Source organism: Ranitomeya imitator, chromosome 1 (genome assembly GCF_032444005.1).
Source record: "Ranitomeya imitator isolate aRanImi1 chromosome 1, aRanImi1.pri, whole genome shotgun sequence".
Taxonomy (NCBI): domain Eukaryota; kingdom Metazoa; phylum Chordata; class Amphibia; order Anura; family Dendrobatidae; genus Ranitomeya; species Ranitomeya imitator.
In genome coordinates, this window is record NC_091282.1 from 700,440,409 (window position 1) to 700,457,967 (window position 17,559).

A 17,559-nucleotide genomic window follows, 5' to 3' on the forward strand; every position below is an offset into this window, starting at 1 on the left:
ATCAAGGCTCCTACCTTCAATGACTGCGAGCTCAGCGTCTCAATTACAATCGACACTGAATCGCATGGGCTGGTTAGTCAACCTACAAAGGTCATCACCAACCCTGAGTCAGTCTCTGACCTTCCTGGGAATGCTAGAAAACACCTCCAGGGGTCAAGTGCCCTTTCCCTGGGACAAGGGACTGGCTCTCTGCCTAGGAGTTCGCATCCTCCTCCACAAACCCCTCCAATCTCTCCGGTTTGCCATGAGAGTCCCTGGCAGGATGGGGCAGCAATAGAAGCGGTCCCATTTGGCCCAGTTTCACCTCAGGCCTCTCCAACTAGCCATTCTCAAGTCCTGGGACAGGAATCCTGTTTCCTCCTGACAAAGAATTCTAGCTAATGTCATCAACCAGGAGGTCCCTGCACTGGTTTCTCAAGCCAACCTTGCTAGCAAAGGGGAAATCCTTTACCACAGGTCAATGGAAGGTTCTGACCACCGATCCAAGCCTGACGGGTTGGGGTGCAGTGCACCTACAACACAGGGCAAGTGGTCCCCAGTGGAAGCGACCATGCCCATCAACATCCTGGAAATTCGTGCCATCCTCCTGGCATTGAGGGCCTTCCATCACTTACTGGCAGCCTCTGACATCAGAATACAATCTGACAATGCCACAACTGTGGCATATGTGAATCACCAAGGGTGGACCCGCAGTACCCAGGCGATGCGAGAAGTGTCGCACATCCTCCACTAGGTGGAGGACACAGGCTTGGTTCTCTCGGCGGTCCACATTCCGGATGTGGACAACTGGGAAGCAGTCTTCCTCAGACGACAAGGAATAGATTCGGGACAGTGGTCTCTCCATCCCGAAATTTTTCGACAGATAGGACATCGCTGGGGGATCCCAGATGTGGACCTAATAGCATCCCACTTGAATGCCAAGGTCTCCAACTTCATGGCTAGAACACACGATCCACGGTCGCTCGGAGCAGACGCTCTGGTTCAGGACTGGACCCAGTTCCAGCTTCTGTACATTTTTCCTCCTCTCCCCCTGTTATCCAGAGTGGTGAGGAAAATCAAGCAAGATGGAGTTCCAACCATCTTAATCGCATCGGTCTGGCCCAGACATACATGGTACGCTGACATCGTACAACTTACAGCAGACGCCACCTGGCGCCTCCCCGACCGCCCGGATCTTCTATCACAAGGCCCGTTCTACCACCAGAACTTAGGGGCTCTCACTTTGACGGCGTGGCCCTTGAAACCTAGGTTCTAACCCAGTCAGGGCTCTCGACGGATGTCATTGGAACCATGATCAGGGCATGGACGCCAGCCTCTGCCAAGATCTATTACCGTACCTGGAAAGCTTTCTTTACCTGGTGCGAATCTCGTGGCCAGATTCCACTCCCTTATTCCTTACCCAAAGTACTTGGTTTTCTCCAATCGGGTCTGGAGGCCTGGCTGTCCCTGGGCTCGCTTAAGTGCCAGGTGTTAGCCCTCTCAGTGATTTTTCAAAGGCGCATTGCTACCAAGCCGCAAGTAAGGACTTTTCTTCAGGGGGTTTCCAGATTGGTTCCCCCCTACAGACGACCACTAGAAACATGGGACCTCAACCTGGTCCTGACAGCATTGCAGGAACCACCCTTCAAACCCCTTAAGGAGGTCCCACTCTGCCTTCTATCCCAGAAGGTGGTTTTTCCTGGTGGCAATCACCTCGCTACGCAGGGTGTCTGAACTGACAGCACTCTCCTGCAGACGGCCCTTCCTGGTTTTTCACCAGGACAAGGTAATTTTCCATACGGTCCCATCCTTCCTTCCGAAGGTTGTGTCCCACTTCCACCTCAATGTGGAAATTTTACTGCCACCCTTTTGTCCGGTCTCTGTTCATAGAGTGGAGAAGGCTCTGCATACGCTTGACCTTATCAGGGCATTGCATATATATGTGTCTAGGACTACGTTCTTCCGGAGGTCTGATTCTCTTCCTTCTTCCGGAAGGCGGCCGCAAGGGTCTGCCAGCTTCCAAAGCTACCCTTGCCAGGTGGATCAGATCCACCATACAAGAAGCCTACCGCCTTAAGAATTCTCCTCTTCCAGCCAGTATTACGGCACACTCTACACGGGCGGTAGGAGCCTCCTGGGCCATTCGGCACAAGTAGTGTGTAAGGCGGCCACTTGGACTAGCCTACACACGTTTACTAAACACTACAGGGTTCATACCCAGTCCTCAGCGGACGCGAGCCTGGGTAGATGTGTTCTGCAGGCTGCGGTGCCCCAAGTGTAGCGGCCTGTCTGCGCAATATTCGTCCATTGCTTCCCACCCAGGGACTGCTTTGGGACGTCCCATGGTCCTGTGTCCCCCAATGAGGCGACAGAGTAAAGGAGATTTTTGTGTACTCGCCGTAAAATCTTTCTCTTAGCCTCTAATTGGGGGACACAGCTCCCACCCTGTTGCCCTTTTCGGGCCGTTGTTACTGTTGAGTTCTCATATTGAGCTCGTACATAGTGGCCTTCTTATAGGCATGCTTATGTTATTCATGTTAAATTCCTCCTACTGCTTTTGCACAAAACTGGAGAAGGCTGACGCCGTCCAGGAAAGTATACTGCAGAGGAGGAGCCACAGTTAATCTTTTTCAGATTATGCATAGTGTCGCCTCCTAGTGGACAGCAGCATAACACCCATAGTCCTGTCTCCCCCAATAAGAGGCTAAGAGAAAGAGATTTTACGGTGAGTACACAAAAATCTTTTTTTCTGCGGTATGACTATCAGGATTAAAGGGATAATCATTCATAGTTTGAAAATTGCTATTTTTTTTTTCATTTTTGTCAAATTTTATTTATTTATTTTTTTTTAAATACAAAATATATTGACCTAAATTTACCATTATCATAAGTTATAACGCGCCATGAAAAAAAAAAACTATCTCAAAATCACTGGGAATTGTTGAAGAATTCTAGAGTTATTACCACATAAAGTAAAACAGGTCAGATTTAAAAAAATTCGGCCCAGTCACTAAGGGGTTAAAAAAATTGTAGTTGCGTGGTCTCGAGCACGCAGAAGACACTGTAAGAACCCGAGCATGCTCTGATAACACCTATCCCAGCACTTTTGCTCATCAGTAATAGATATACGTGTAGTACAAACATCACTTTTTGAGTTCAGCCGATTGGTTCTGCCCTCCACACCAGTGCCAGCTTCTCATGTGGCCCCTTAGGAAAATTAATTGTCCACCTCTGGGTAAGTTGGATAGCTTTCTATTTTGGCTAAACTCTTCAGTGGAGGTCTGGAGGGATCTTTTTACCAGTTGTCTTAGGATCACACCATTTTTTGCAAATGTGTGTAATTGTCATAAACCTCCCTGTCCACCTTTTATAAAGAAACACTGGATACATTGATCTCTAGTAAAGAAAATCTTTTTTTTATTTCATGCAGAACTGTGATACCACACACAGCCTTTACATAGGTGTGGTGCTGTTTTTGAAGTAAGCCGCAATGTCAAAGAGAATAACTTCATGCTGATTCCTTAATTTAATCACCATTCATTTGTATTTCCTTTCTTTTTCTTCAGATTGTTGGAACCCAGATCCCCATTGTCGCCCCTCATTTACCAACATCCTTTTCCAGCTGACCACCATAGAGGAATCTGGTTTTTTTGAGATGCCCAAAGATTCTTTCCATTCTTTGCAAGAAGATTGGAAGCAGGAGATCCAGGAAATGTTTGACCAGCTCAGGGCCAAGGAGAAGGTATAGTCGTCACATGCTTTTTTATGTTCACTGTGGCTATATTCCAGAGAACAAAAGATGTCAGACGCAAAGTTTTTACTCCCTTAGGAGCTAAGGAGCTGGGAGGAGGAGCTGTCCCGGGCAGCCCTGGAGCAGAAGAATCATGAGGAGCTTCTCCGAAGAAGGGAGCAAGAGTTGGCCGAGAGGGAAATAGACATCTTGGAACGAGAACTAAACATTATCATCCACCAGCTCTGTCAAGAGAAGCCTAAAGTGAAGAAACGCAAAGGCAAGTTCAAGAAGAGCCGCCTTAAGTTGAAAGACGGAAACATCATCAGTCTACCATCAGGTGTGTTTTTAAAGGGTTATTCCCATCTTCACTGATGGATATTGTTGGATAAGTACCTGTATCATTCCAATTTGTTTCACATATCGGCTCTTGAGAACTCTATGGGTTCTTAATGGAGATGAGCGAACATGCTCGAATAAGGTGTGATCCGAGCAGGCTCGTGTGGTAATCAACTGTCTTTGGCATGCTTGAAAACTATGTTCGAGTCCCCACGGCTCCATGTCTCGTGGCTTAGACAGCCGCAACACATGCAGGGATTTGCTGTTTATTAGGTAATCCCCGCATGTGTTGTGGCTGTCAAACAGACGCGAGACATGCAGCCGCTGGGACTCAAACATAGTTTTTGAGCATGCCAAAGGCACTTGGTTAGCAGTCGAGCGTGCTCGGATAACAGCACGTTCGCTCATCTCTAGTTGTTATAAACTGCATCTGGTGTCTAAGGGGTGGTTGATATAGCCCCAGTTTAGACATTCAGTATGGGCCCCCATGATTTCTGACTTATAGACATGCTTGTATAGGAGAAAACCTTGTTTATTGGGTCCAGAAGACAAGAAAATGCATAATCCAACTTTAATGGGTTATCCCCATCTTATAAAGTGATGGCATACTGTTAGGATATGCCATTATGCATTTTGCAGCCAGCCACTGAGAGCCCTGCTTGCAATGTGCCATTATGGGAATAACACTGTACACTCAGAAAAATCCTGGCGTTTAGGGATTTAGGATTGCTCGCCTAGAAAACATCCAACACCACATAGGCCAGTAAGTCTAACCTCTATTGTTGGTAAAATATTTGAAGGGTTTCTGAGGGATGTTATTCTGGATTATCTCAATGAGAATAACTGTTTAACTCCATATCAGCATGGGTTTATGAGAAATCGCTCCTGTCAAACCAATCTAATCAGTTTTTATGAAGAGGTAAGCTATAGACTGGACCACGGTGAGTCATTGGACGTGGTATATCTCGATTTTTCCAAAGCGTTTGATACCGTGCCGCACAAGAGGTTGGTACACAAAATGAGAATGCTTGGTCTGGGGGAAAATGTGTGTAAATGGGTTAGTAACTGGCTTAGTGATAGAAAGCAGAGGGTGGTTATAAATGGTATAGTCTCTAACTGGGTCGCTGTGACCAGTGGGGTACCGCAGGGGTCAGTATTGGGACCTGTTCTCTTCAACATATTCATTAATGATCTGGTAGAAGGTTTACACAGTAAAATATCGATATTTGCAGATGATACAAAACTATGTAAAGCAGTTAATACAAGAGAAGATAGTATTCTGCTACAGATGGATCTGGATAAGTTGGAAACTTGGGCTGAAAGGTGGCAGATGAGGTTTAACAATGATAAATGTAAGGTTATACACATGGGAAGAGGGAATCAATATCACCATTACACACTGAACGGGAAACCACTGGGTAAATCTGACAGGGAGAAGGACTTGGGGATCCTAGTTAATGATAAACTTACCTGGAGCAGCCAGTGCCAGGCAGCAGCTGCCAAGGCAAACAGGATCATGGGGTGCATTAAAAGAGGTCTGGATACACATGATGAGAGCATTATACTGCCTCTGTACAAATCCCTAGTTAGACCGCACATGGAGTACTGTGTCCAGTTTTGGGCACCGGTGCTCAGGAAGGATATAATGGAACTAGAGAGAGTACAAAGGAGGGCAACAAAATTAATAAAGGGGATGGGAGAACTACAATACCCAGATAGATTAGCGAAATTAGGATTATTTAGTCTAGAAAAAAGACGACTGAGGGGCGATCTAATAACCATGTATAAGTATATAAGGGGACAATACAAATATCTCGCTGAGGATCTGTTTATACCAAGGAAGGTGACGGGCACAAGGGGGCATTCTTTGCGTCTGGAGGAGAGAAGGTTTTTCCACCAACATAGAAGAGGATTCTTTACTGTTAGGGCAGTGAGAATCTGGAATTGCTTGCCTGAGGAGGTGGTGATGGCGAACTCAGTCGAGGGGTTCAAGAGAGGCCTGGATGTCTTCCTGGAGCAGAACAATATTGTATCATACAATTATTAGGTTCTGTAGAAGGACGTAGATCTGGGGATTTATTATGATGGAATATAGGCTGAACTGGATGGACAAATGTCTTTTTTCGGCCTTACTAACTATGTTACTATGTTACTAACTATGTTACTATGTTACTATGTTACATTGAAATTACCAACTAAGACAGAAAAGTCAGAGTTTTGGAAATCCAAGGATGAGTAGACGGGGGAATGACTTGCAAGTGATGGGAAAATAGAAACAGCATTTTCATGAAATCTCGATTTATACAGTATGTGTCATGTGCAGCAATCCCGGCCCGTCACCCCTTGTCGGCTCTATTGGTCGTCTGAAGCATGTTCTACATCAGGGGTGTCAAACTGTATTCCTCAAGGGCCGCAAACCATGCGTGTTTTCAAGATTTCCTTAGCTTTGCACAAGGTGCTGTAATCATTATGTGTGTAGGTGATTAAACTCTCACCTGTGCAGTACAAGGAAATCCTGAAAACATGACCCGTTTGCAGCCCTTGAGGATTGCAGTTTGACACCCCTGTTCTACATCACTTTGGCACGGAACGTCCAGAGATGCTGCCGGCTATGGTAGGACACTGATCACCGTAGGACTTGGCGCTGTGTAGAAAAACGGGTCCCTGGACACTTTGGCGTGTAAGACTTCTGTATGTAGCTCTCATAATCAATACTGAATAAATGGACAAGTTCTAAAAATGGTCTTTCTATTTTTTCCTCATTTGCCGATCGGTAACTTGTCTATCCATCTTGGGATTTCCAGAACTCCATGACTTTTCCTTGGTGTTGCGATTTCAATGTTGAGGAGTGTATTTTACTGACAGTATTGCAGTTTTGTCCTTGTCATAAAATTGCTGTATTTTCATTTTCCATTTATTCTCCTGAACACAAACACCCTTTGACATCTAGTTTTGCTGAGCCGTACTCCTCTGCTTTTATGATTTGCTTTACAGATTTCCAACACAAGTTTACTGTCCAGGCTTCTCCTACCATGGACAAAAGGAAGAGTTTAATTAGCACCAAGTTCAGCCCTCCTGCCAGTCCCACCATTATCCCGCGCCTCCGAGCCATTCAGTGTAAGTAGCCATGGTTGTCAAAGCTCTTAATTCTGGCTTTTTGCATCACATTCTTCTTGTTCATCGGGTGTCAGCCGCACATCTAATTATTTAGCCGCTTTGGAGCGTCAATTTTTGGAGATATGTATTTTGGAGAAATGTCGTTCTTCCATTAATCTAAAAAAACTGACCGTCACATCCAAACATAGACTAATTGTGAACAGGTGCTGAACCTAGAGTCACCAACTCATATACAGTCAAATAATTAAGGCAGCACACTGCGGCGCTAAAACATGCAAACGTGAAAATTGAACTGCATTACTGCACTAGAAATATGAAAAAATGAGCGCGTTTAGCGCATAAATTTGCCAATTCATGTATACCTGGTAGCCACATTAGGGCATCTCTTGTATACCAGGTCCTACACTTCCCTTTCCTCGCTGAGAATAAACGTCTTCATCTGAATGGGTACCTGTGAAACCTCTTCTTAGACTAAATTTCTCTCTTTCTGTGGAGGGGTAATGGACCTGCTGCGATTAAAACACCTGTGGTTAACCACTTCATGACCTTGGGATTTTTCGTTTTTCGAGTTGTACTTTTGAACGACATCATTGGTTTTAGCATGTCGTGTACTAGAAAACGGGAAAAAATTCCAAGTGTGGTGAAATTGCAAAAAAAGTGCAATCCCACACTTGTTTTTTGTTTGGCTTTTTTGCTAGGTTCACTAAATGCTAAAACTGACCTGACATTATGATTCTCCAGGTCAGTACGAGTTCATAGACACCTAACATGACTAGGTTATTTTTTACCTAAGTGGTGAAAAAAAATTCCAAACTTTGCTAAAAAAAAATTGCGCCATTTTCCGATACCCGTAGCGTCTCCATTTTTCATGATCTGGGGTCGGTTGAGGGCTTATTTTTTGCGTGCCGAGATGACGTTTTTAATGATAGCATTTTGGTGCTGATACGTTCTTTTGATCGCCCGTTATTGCATTTTAATGCAATGTCGCGGCGACCAAATAAACGTAATTCTGGCGTTTCGCATTTTTTTTCTCACTACGCCGTTTAGTGATCAGGTTAATGCTTTTTTTTAATTGATAGATCGGGCGATTCTGAGCGCGGCGATATCAAATATGTGTAGATTTGATTTTTTTTTTATTATTCATTTATTTTGATTGGGGCGAAAGGGGGGTGATTTAAACTTTTTTTTATTTTTTTTATTTTTTTCACATTTTTTTTAACTTTTTTTTTTTTTTTTTACTTTTGCCATGCTTCAATAGCCTCCATGGGAGGCTAGAAGCAGGCATAGCACGATCGGCTCCGCTACATAGCAGCGATCATCAGATCGCTGCTATGTAGCAGAATTGCAGGTGTGCTGTGAGCGCCGACCTCAAGGTGGCGCTCACAGCTGCCGAGGATCAGTAACCATAGAGGTCTCAAGGACCTCTATGGTTACTATTCTGAAGCATCGCCGACCCCCGATCATGTGACGGGGGTCGGCGATGACGTCATTTCCGGCCGCCCGGCCGGAAATGGTAGTTAAATGCCGCTGTCTGCGATTGACAGCAGCATTTAACTAGTTAATAGGTCCGGGCAGATCGCGATTCTGCCCGCGCCTATTACGGGCACATGTCAGCTGTTCAAAACAGCTGACATGTCCCGGCTTTGATGCGGGCTCACCACGGAGCCCTGCATCAAAGCAGGGGATCTGACCTCGGACGTACTATCCCGTCTGAGGTCAGAAAGGGGTTAAGAGGCGGAGTGCTCGTCAGAAGGCTAATGAATACAAATTTCAAAAAACTGACCGTCACATCCAAACATAGACTAAGTGTGAACAGGTGCTGAACCTCGAGTCACCAACTCGTATAAAGTCAAATAAATAAGGCAGCACACTGCGGCGCTAAAACATGCAAACATGAAAATTGAACTGCATTACTGCACTAGAAATATGAAAAAATGAGAATAAACATCTTCATCTGAAGGGATTCAAGCTTGAGGAGGCTAATTTGCATATTCCAGGTGCCTTCTGGAAAAGCGAAGAGTCTCCCTAAGCAAGAAGATCGTTGGGTACAGCCGGGACCAGCTGGAATTTTTGCCTGTAGGACATTATTGCAAGAGAGCTTGGCTGAGTAGATTACACAAGAAGGAAAACACACAGCAAGTCAGCAGGATCTAGGAGCAACATGGCAGATGTGACAACCTACATGGTGAGCTGCAGCATGTGCTACATGTTCACAGATCGACCAGAAGAAGAATTAAATTTCACCTGTCAGAAGTGTAGACTAGTGGCCCTTTTAGAAGAAAAGGTGCGGGGTCTGGAAGAAAGAATAGCAACTTTGAAACTCATCAAAGAGAATGAAGACTTTCTAGACAGAACAGAAGCATCTCTACTGGTCACAGAAGGTGAAAAAAGTGTCAGAGAACCTCCAAAAGCAGATGAGTGGAAGCATGTGACCAAAAGAAGCAAGAAGACCATAGAGAAATCACCAACCACACAACTGAAGAACCGATATCAAATCTTTGTAGAGGATGAAGATGGCACACCTAAGGATGAAGCATTACCAGCAAGCAAAAAAGAAAAGGGCACACAGCAACAAGTGACAGCAAAAAGTACAGCCAAGAAGCAACGAAGAGTGGTGGTGGTGGGAGACTCACTACTGAGAGGCACAGAAGCAGCCATCTGCAGACCGGACATAACTGCAAGAGAAGTATGCTGCCTTCCAGGTGCGATAATCAAGGATGTGACCGATAGGATACCAAAGCTCTTCAGCTCCAAGGACGTCCACCCATTTCTTCTGATACATGTTGGCACCAATGACACGGCAAGGAAGGACCTACCGACAATCTGCAAAGACTTTGAAGAGTTGGGGAAGAAAGTAAAGGAACTGGATGCACAGGTAGTTTTTTCTTCTATCCTTCCAGTAGACGGGCATGGCACCAGGAGATGGAACAGGATCCTTGATGCAAACAACTGGCTAAGACGATGGTGCAGACAACAAGGATTCGGATTCCTGGACCACGGTGTGAATTACTTGTACGATGGACTCCTCGCCAGAGACGGACTACACCTCAACAAACCTGGGAAACACACATTCGCCAGAAGACTCGCTACACTCATCAGGAGGGCGTTAAACTAGAAGAAGAGGGGACGGGAAGAAAAACATTAGACTTGAACAAAGAAGATCCAGGAAAACAAACTCAGAAGGGAGGTAAGAACATTTCTAAAACAATCCACAGCGAGGAGATTGGAACAAAACAAAATCCTCTAAACTGCGTGCTTGCAAACGCCAGAAGCCTGACAAACAAGATGGAAGAACTAGAAGCAGAAATATCTACAGGTAACTTTGACATAGTGGGAATAACCGAGACATGGTTAGATGAAAGCTATGACTGGGCAGTTAACTTACAGGGTTACAGTCTGTTTAGAAAGGATCGTAAAAATCGGAGAGGAGGAGGGGTTTGTCTCTATGTAAAGTCTTGTCTAAAGTCCACTTTAAGGGAGGATATTAGCGAAGGAAATGAGGATGTCGAGTCCATATGGGTCGAAATTCATGGAGGGAAAAATGGTAACAAAATTCTCATTGGGGTCTGTTACAAACCCCCAAATATAACAGAAACCATGGAAAGTCTACTTCTAAAGCAGATAGATGAAGCTGCAACCCATAATGAGGTCCTGGTTATGGGGGACTTTAACTACCCGGATATTAACTGGGAAACAGAAACCTGTGAAACCCATAAAGGCAACAGGTTTCTGCTAATAACCAAGAAAAATTATCTTTCACAATTGGTGCAGAATCCAACCAGAGGAGCAGCACTTTTAGACCTAATACTATCTAATAGACCTGACAGAATAACAAATCTGCAGGTGGTCGGGCATCTAGGAAATAGCGACCACAATATTGTACAGTTTCACCTGTCTTTCACTAGGGGGACTTGTCAGGGAGTCACAAAAACACTGAACTTTAGGAAGGCAAAGTTTGACCAGCTTAGAGATGCCCTTAATCTGGTAGACTGGGACAATATCCTCAGAAATAAGAATACAGATAATAAATGGAAAATGTTTAAGAACATCCTAAATAGGCACTGTAAGCGGTTTATACCTTGTGGGAATAAAAGGACTAGAAATAGGAAAAACCCAATGTGGCTAAACAAAGAAGTAAGACAGGCAATTAACAGTAAAAAGAAAGCATTTGCACTACTAAAGCAGGATGGCACCATTGAAGCTCTAAAAAACTATAGGGAGAAAAATACTTTATCTAAAAAACTAATTAAAGCTGCCAAAAAGGAAACAGAGAAGCACATTGCTAAGGAGAGTAAAACTAATCCCAAACTGTTCTTCAACTATATCAATAGTAAAAGAATAAAAACTGAAAATGTAGGCCCCTTAAAAAATAGTGAGGAAAGAATGGTTGTAGATGACGAGGAAAAAGCTAACATATTAAACACCTTCTTCTCCACGGTATTCACGGTGGAAAATGAAATGCTAGGTGAAATCCCAAGAAACAATGAAAACCCTATATTAAGGGTCACCAATCTAACCCAAGAAGAGGTGCGAAACCGGCTAAATAAGATTAAAATAGATAAATCTCCGGGTCCGGATGGCATACACCCACGAGTACTAAGAGAACTAAGTAATGTAATAGATAAACCATTATTTCTTATTTTTAGGGACTCTATAGCGACAGGGTCTGTTCCGCAGGATTGGCGCATAGCAAATGTGGTGCCAATATTCAAAAAGGGCTCTAAAAGTGAACCTGGAAATTATAGGCCAGTAAGTCTAACCTCTATTGTTGGTAAAATATTTGAAGGGTTTATGAGGGATGTTATTCTGGATTATCTCAATGAGAATAACTGTTTAACTCCATATCAGCATGGGTTTATGAGAAATCGCTCCTGTCAAACCAATCTAATCAGTTTTTATGAAGAGGTAAGCTATAGGCTGGACCACGGTGAGTCATTGGACGTGGTATATCTCGATTTTTCCAAAGCGTTTGATACCGTGCCGCACAAGAGGTTGGTACACAAAATGAGAATGCTTGGTCTGGGGGAAAATGTGTGTAAATGGGTTAGTAACTGGCTTAGTGATAGAAAGCAGAGGGTGGTTATAAATGGTATAGTCTCTAACTGGGTCGCTGTGACCAGTGGGGTACCGCAGGGGTCGGTATTGGGACCTGTTCTCTTCAACATATTCATTAATGATCTGGTAGAAGGTTTACACAGTAAAATATCGATATTTGCAGATGATACAAAACTATGTAAAGCAGTTAATACAAGAGAAGATAGTATTCTGCTACAGATGGATCTGGATAAGTTGGAAACTTGGGCTGAAAGGTGGCAGATGAGGTTTAACAATGATAAATGTAAGGTTATACACATGGGAAGAAGGAATCAATGTCACCATTACACACTGAATGGGAAACCACTGGGTAAATCTGACAGGGAGAAGGACTTGGGGATCCTAGTTAATGATAAACTTACCTGGAGCAGCCAGTGCCAGGCAGCAGCTGCCAAGGCAAACAGGATCATGGGGTGCATTAAAAGAGGTCTGGATACACATGATGAGAGCATTATACTGCCTCTGTACAAATCCCTAGTTAGACCGCACATGGAGTACTGTGTCCAGTTTTGGGCATCGGTGCTCAGGAAGGATATAATTGAACTAGAGAGAGTACAAAGGAGGGCAACAAAATTAATAAAGGGGATGGGAGAACTACAATACCCAGATAGATTAGCGAAATTAGGATTATTTAGTCTAGAAAAAAGACGACTGAGGGGCGATCTAATAACCATGTATAAGTATATAAGGGGACAATACAAATATCTCGCTGAGGATCTGTTTATACCAAGGAAGGTGACGGGCACAAGGGGGCATTCTTTGCGTCTGGAGGAGAGAAGGTTTTTCCACCAACATAGAAGAGGATTCTTTACTGTTAGGGCAGTGAGAATCTGGAATTGCTTGCCTGAGGAGGTGGTGATGGCGAACTCAGTCGGGGGGTTCAAGAGAGGCCTGGATGTCTTCCTGGAGCAGAACAATATTGTATCATACAATTAGGTTCTGTAGAAGGACGTAGATCTGGGGATTTATTATGATGGAATATAGGCTGAACTGGACGGACAAATGTCTTTTTTCGGCCTTACTAACTATGTTACGATGTTTATTCTCAGCGAGGAAAGGCAAGTGTAGGACCTAGTATAGAGAGATGCCCTAATGTGGCTACCAGGTACACATGAATTGACCAATTTATGCGCTAAATGCTCTCATTTTTTCATATTTCCAGTGCAGTAATGCATTTCATTTTCCATGTTTCCTGTTTGCATGTTTTAGCTCCGCAGTGTGCTGTTCTTCCATTAATAACACTGTGGTAAAACATGCAGCGCTGATTTGTTCTAGTAGGCATTTTGGAGCATTCACTTTTCATTTCAGTCATTTTTCCCGCGATTTCTTCTGTTTTTCTCCTGAGTGAACCTCGGTGCAGTTTGTAGCCTTTTCCCCACATAAGTAATGCCCTGAAAAAGTGTCATTAAAGAGCATTTCTTCCTAGAAGACTGTCCTTGTGGGCAAATCCGCACAGTTTGGCATCTGAAGAAACTTGGGGACATTTGGTCTTGTTACAGCATTTTGTTTTTTGTCTTGTAATGCTCTTCACATCTTGCTTACTGTGGATTGCATGAGTCTGCAGAAAATGGCCAGCACAATATGCATGATTCTCTTTAGCCCCTGGTCTGATTATAAGGCTATGTTCACACGATGCGTTTTTGCTGTATGTTTTGTTAACTTTTATCTGCTTACACTTAGCAGATTTTGCTGCATTTCTCACTTAGGTTTTGGTGCCCTTTTTTTCTCATTCAACTTCATTAGGTTTTGGCATGAAAACAGCAAAACCTGATACCTGCGTCATTGCAGTGTTTTTTTCACCTTTTTACAGCGTCTTTGCACTACACATTGCTTTCAATGGATGAAAAACGCAAAAACTCTGAAAGAAGTGACATTCAGCATTTTGCAAAAAGCAAGCTCTTTGATAAGTCAGGGACTAAAAAAAGTGTGTGCATGAGATTTAAGAAATCTCAAGACTTTTCTAGTACTGTGAAACGCAACTGAAAATTTGCATTAAAAAGGCTGCAAAAAAAAATCTGCAAAAATGCAACGTGTGAACATAAATCAAAACGAACACATCCAGCCAATGAACGGCAGCGCTTCCCAGGACTCACATCCAAATATCATCTTTGGACGTGAGTCCCGGGAAACTCTGCCATTCATGGGCTGGATGTGTTCGTTTTGATTTACTTGTCCTGTGTGAGCCTGTGTTTGGCTCTTTCACTTGGATACACCAGGTGCAAGCTGCAAGCCCTGTCCATTGAAAAGTATTCCAGAGGAATACACGATCTAAAGCCATATCAGTCTTCCACCAGGTGGGTGCATGAAGTTGTGCACCCATCAAAGACTATTATATATTGTGTTTATGCACTTAGGGCACCGCATTTTGTCTATTCTTCTCTTCCAAACAGGGTTTTTTTGTTCATTCGTAACGTGTGAACATAGACTAAGGGCTTTGCTGCGGACTTTACTTGTTGCCTGTACAGGATTCTCAATAGCCAGATTAAAAAGTAGATGTGAAGAATGTGATTTGATGTGTTAATTTTACTGTGTAATATTTAATTGTCCTACGGATTGCGCTAATTTCTGGGGGTCCCTGCTGCAGGACCCTCTCCATTCAGTCAATTGACTGGAACTCCTTATGACTATGAGTGCTAGATAAATTATAACGACATACTGCTCTTTGATCCAGTCTCTCTTGTATTATACACTTCATGGCATATCCACAGGATGTGTGATAAATGTTTTAGATGAAGGTCTGGGACCCACATCTATATTGAGTAGGGGGTCTACCGAGAATGGTGGCATGCCTTGTGGAGCTCTCTCCATTCTTTAAGTGTGCCAGAAAGGGCTCGTTCCACCATTCTCAGTACTTCTATAGAAGTAATCTGGAGAGAACCGTGTCTCATCGCATCTCCATTCCCCTCTCCATACTGTGTGACTTTGCTCTGGTGGGCCTTTATCAGACGTTTTATTGCATATCCTGTTCACATATAAGTGTGTGAGATGGGGCGACATCCGATAACTCGCCTTTTAAAACCCCTTCGGGTGGTCTCTGCAGGTCCTTGTTTCTTTGTCTGCAGTGACAGTGAGTATGTGCAGACCACGTGACCTCTGCAGCCAATCGCTGACCGCTTATGATGCGGTGATGTGTGCATGTACGTTACTGGACCGCCGAGGACATTGATTGGCTGCATCGGTCACGTGCATGGAAGGTATGTCGGGACGAAGAGACTTGGATCCAAGAGGCCACCGAATGTGACTGCACAGAATAGGATTTTTTTTTATCCAATCTTATAAACTTTTAAGCTTGGATCAACTCCCCCTACCTCCAAAAGAAAAAAAAAATTAAGAAAAGAAAATGGTTATTTACCGTAATTTCCCCCTAATCTTTTAAGCTGGGATCGCCAAAAATAAGATAAATGCAAATTCATATTAGTTTCCCCATAAAACCTTTTAAGCTTGGATCACCCCGAGAAAATAAAAATGCACATTTGACAGATAAAAGGAATGAAACCACCAATAGGACGGCTCTCAAAAACTTTCATCTCTAGTAGGAAAGAAGTATCAGTAAGTTATATTCCAGCTAGTCCGATTCTTCCCTGCCAAAGCAAACATTCGGGAGTTTTGTTGATTCTGTGTCAGTGTAATGAATAGTTAAGGCATACTCAATTAGCCACGTTCTTATCTCCTCCATGAAGACCTGCAGACCAATCCCCTTGTAATAGACAGCAAATATTAGCCCATCTATTATCTGTACGTTCTCGTCAGGCCGTCTGCTAATGGTGGTGTGAAAAATGGTTACTAAGAAAAAGGGGGAAGATGGAAGTGGCTCAGATAGGCTACGTTCACATTTGCGTTGTTGTGTGTTGCGTCGGCGACACAACGCATGCAAAAATGCATGGTTTTGTGACGCATGCGTCCATTTTTGGCTTGCTTTTGGACGCAAAAAAAAAGCAACTTGCTGCGTCTTCTGCGCCCTGATGCTTGCGCCAAAAATGACGCATGCGTCACAAAACGCAAGACCACGCATGTCCATGCGCCCCCATGTTAAATATAGGGGCGCATGCGTCACCGCGGCTGCGCCCGACGCAACGCTAATGTGAACGTAGCCATACTGGGCGTATACTACAAAGAGGGGAAAAAGTCTGAACTGGTATTTTGGGTCTGGCACCGCAGCCGGACAAGTGCATGGCCAACCTGATTTCCAAGTATGGTTTTCTCCCCCCAAAGAGTGTAGTAGTTTTATTTTTTTGGAACGTTAGGGCATGGCAATACCATATCAGGTTTTCTTCAACAATGTATTTTTTCTTGCCATTATATGTGCTGGCATATGATGTAGATCACAATGTACTCTGGTCCTCCCACTGAAATATTGACACACCTTTTTTTTTCTTTAATTTAATAATTTAGCAAAATGTGCAACTTTTTATACTAATAAGTTACAAAAAGGGTAAAAGACATCCCCCCCCAATCTTTAACTTATTGCACGTGGTTCTTGACATTTGCACAATCGTGAAAAATTTGGCACAAAACTCCAACGAACACCAGAAGTGTAAAAAAAAAAAACTTAAAAAATATAACAAACATGATGATTGAATCTATACATGCTTAAATGTGGACAATTAGGGAGTTATCTGGGTATAAATGTTACATTGCAAAGGATACAGCACACTACATTTTTGTGAATAAATACAGCCTCGGGCTTTATTCTGACCACAGATTCTGGATCATGGATCTTTAAGAAGTTTATCCATCTCCAAGATCATATCCCAATATGTAGCATCAGCAGCAGATTAGAAATGTTGCTTGGTTCTTCTGATTCTCTGTTGTTTACCCCGTGTGTATGCCTTGCAGTAACTTGCATATCCATGGTTACGACCACTAATATAATGACAGCTGTTAGTGGATGTAACCATGGCTACCTAAGCTACTGCAATGCCCTGCACATGGGATAAGCGACATAGTGCATTAGAAGAACTACAGTGCCAAAAAAAATCTTTACAAGTTCAATGAAACCACAAAATCTTAATATTCAGGTGGATTCCAGTGTTTTATTGTGGATATTTTATTATAATTAGTATTTTGTCATGTCACCCTTACATTTTATCACCATCTGCAGTCGTTTAGGCATGAATTCAGCAAGGCTGGCTAAGTATGTGGAGTCCATGATTACCCACAGTGTCTTCAGCACCTCCTTTAGTACTGTATATTTTGGGTCATACCGTGACACGGTACTCTGACGACGCACAACCTTTGAGCCTCCCCTGACCAGCCTGAAAGTGCTCTCATCACTAAACATTAATTTTGTTCCACACTTC

The 17,559-nt window shown here is 43.5% G+C and overlaps 1 protein-coding gene across 1 annotated transcript in view; it reads left to right on the forward strand.

Annotated features, from left to right (window-relative positions):
* MAP3K9 (mitogen-activated protein kinase kinase kinase 9) overlaps positions 1 to 17,559 on the forward strand; it is a 137,720-nt gene that overhangs the window by 103,649 nt on the left and 16,512 nt on the right. Inside the window, exons 5-7 of the mRNA XM_069731554.1 lie at positions 3,546 to 3,721; positions 3,809 to 4,049; positions 7,043 to 7,165. Of these exons, the coding sequence (XP_069587655.1) occupies positions 3,546 to 3,721; positions 3,809 to 4,049; positions 7,043 to 7,165 (540 nt within the window). The remainder of the gene's footprint in view (positions 1 to 3,545; positions 3,722 to 3,808; positions 4,050 to 7,042; positions 7,166 to 17,559) is intronic.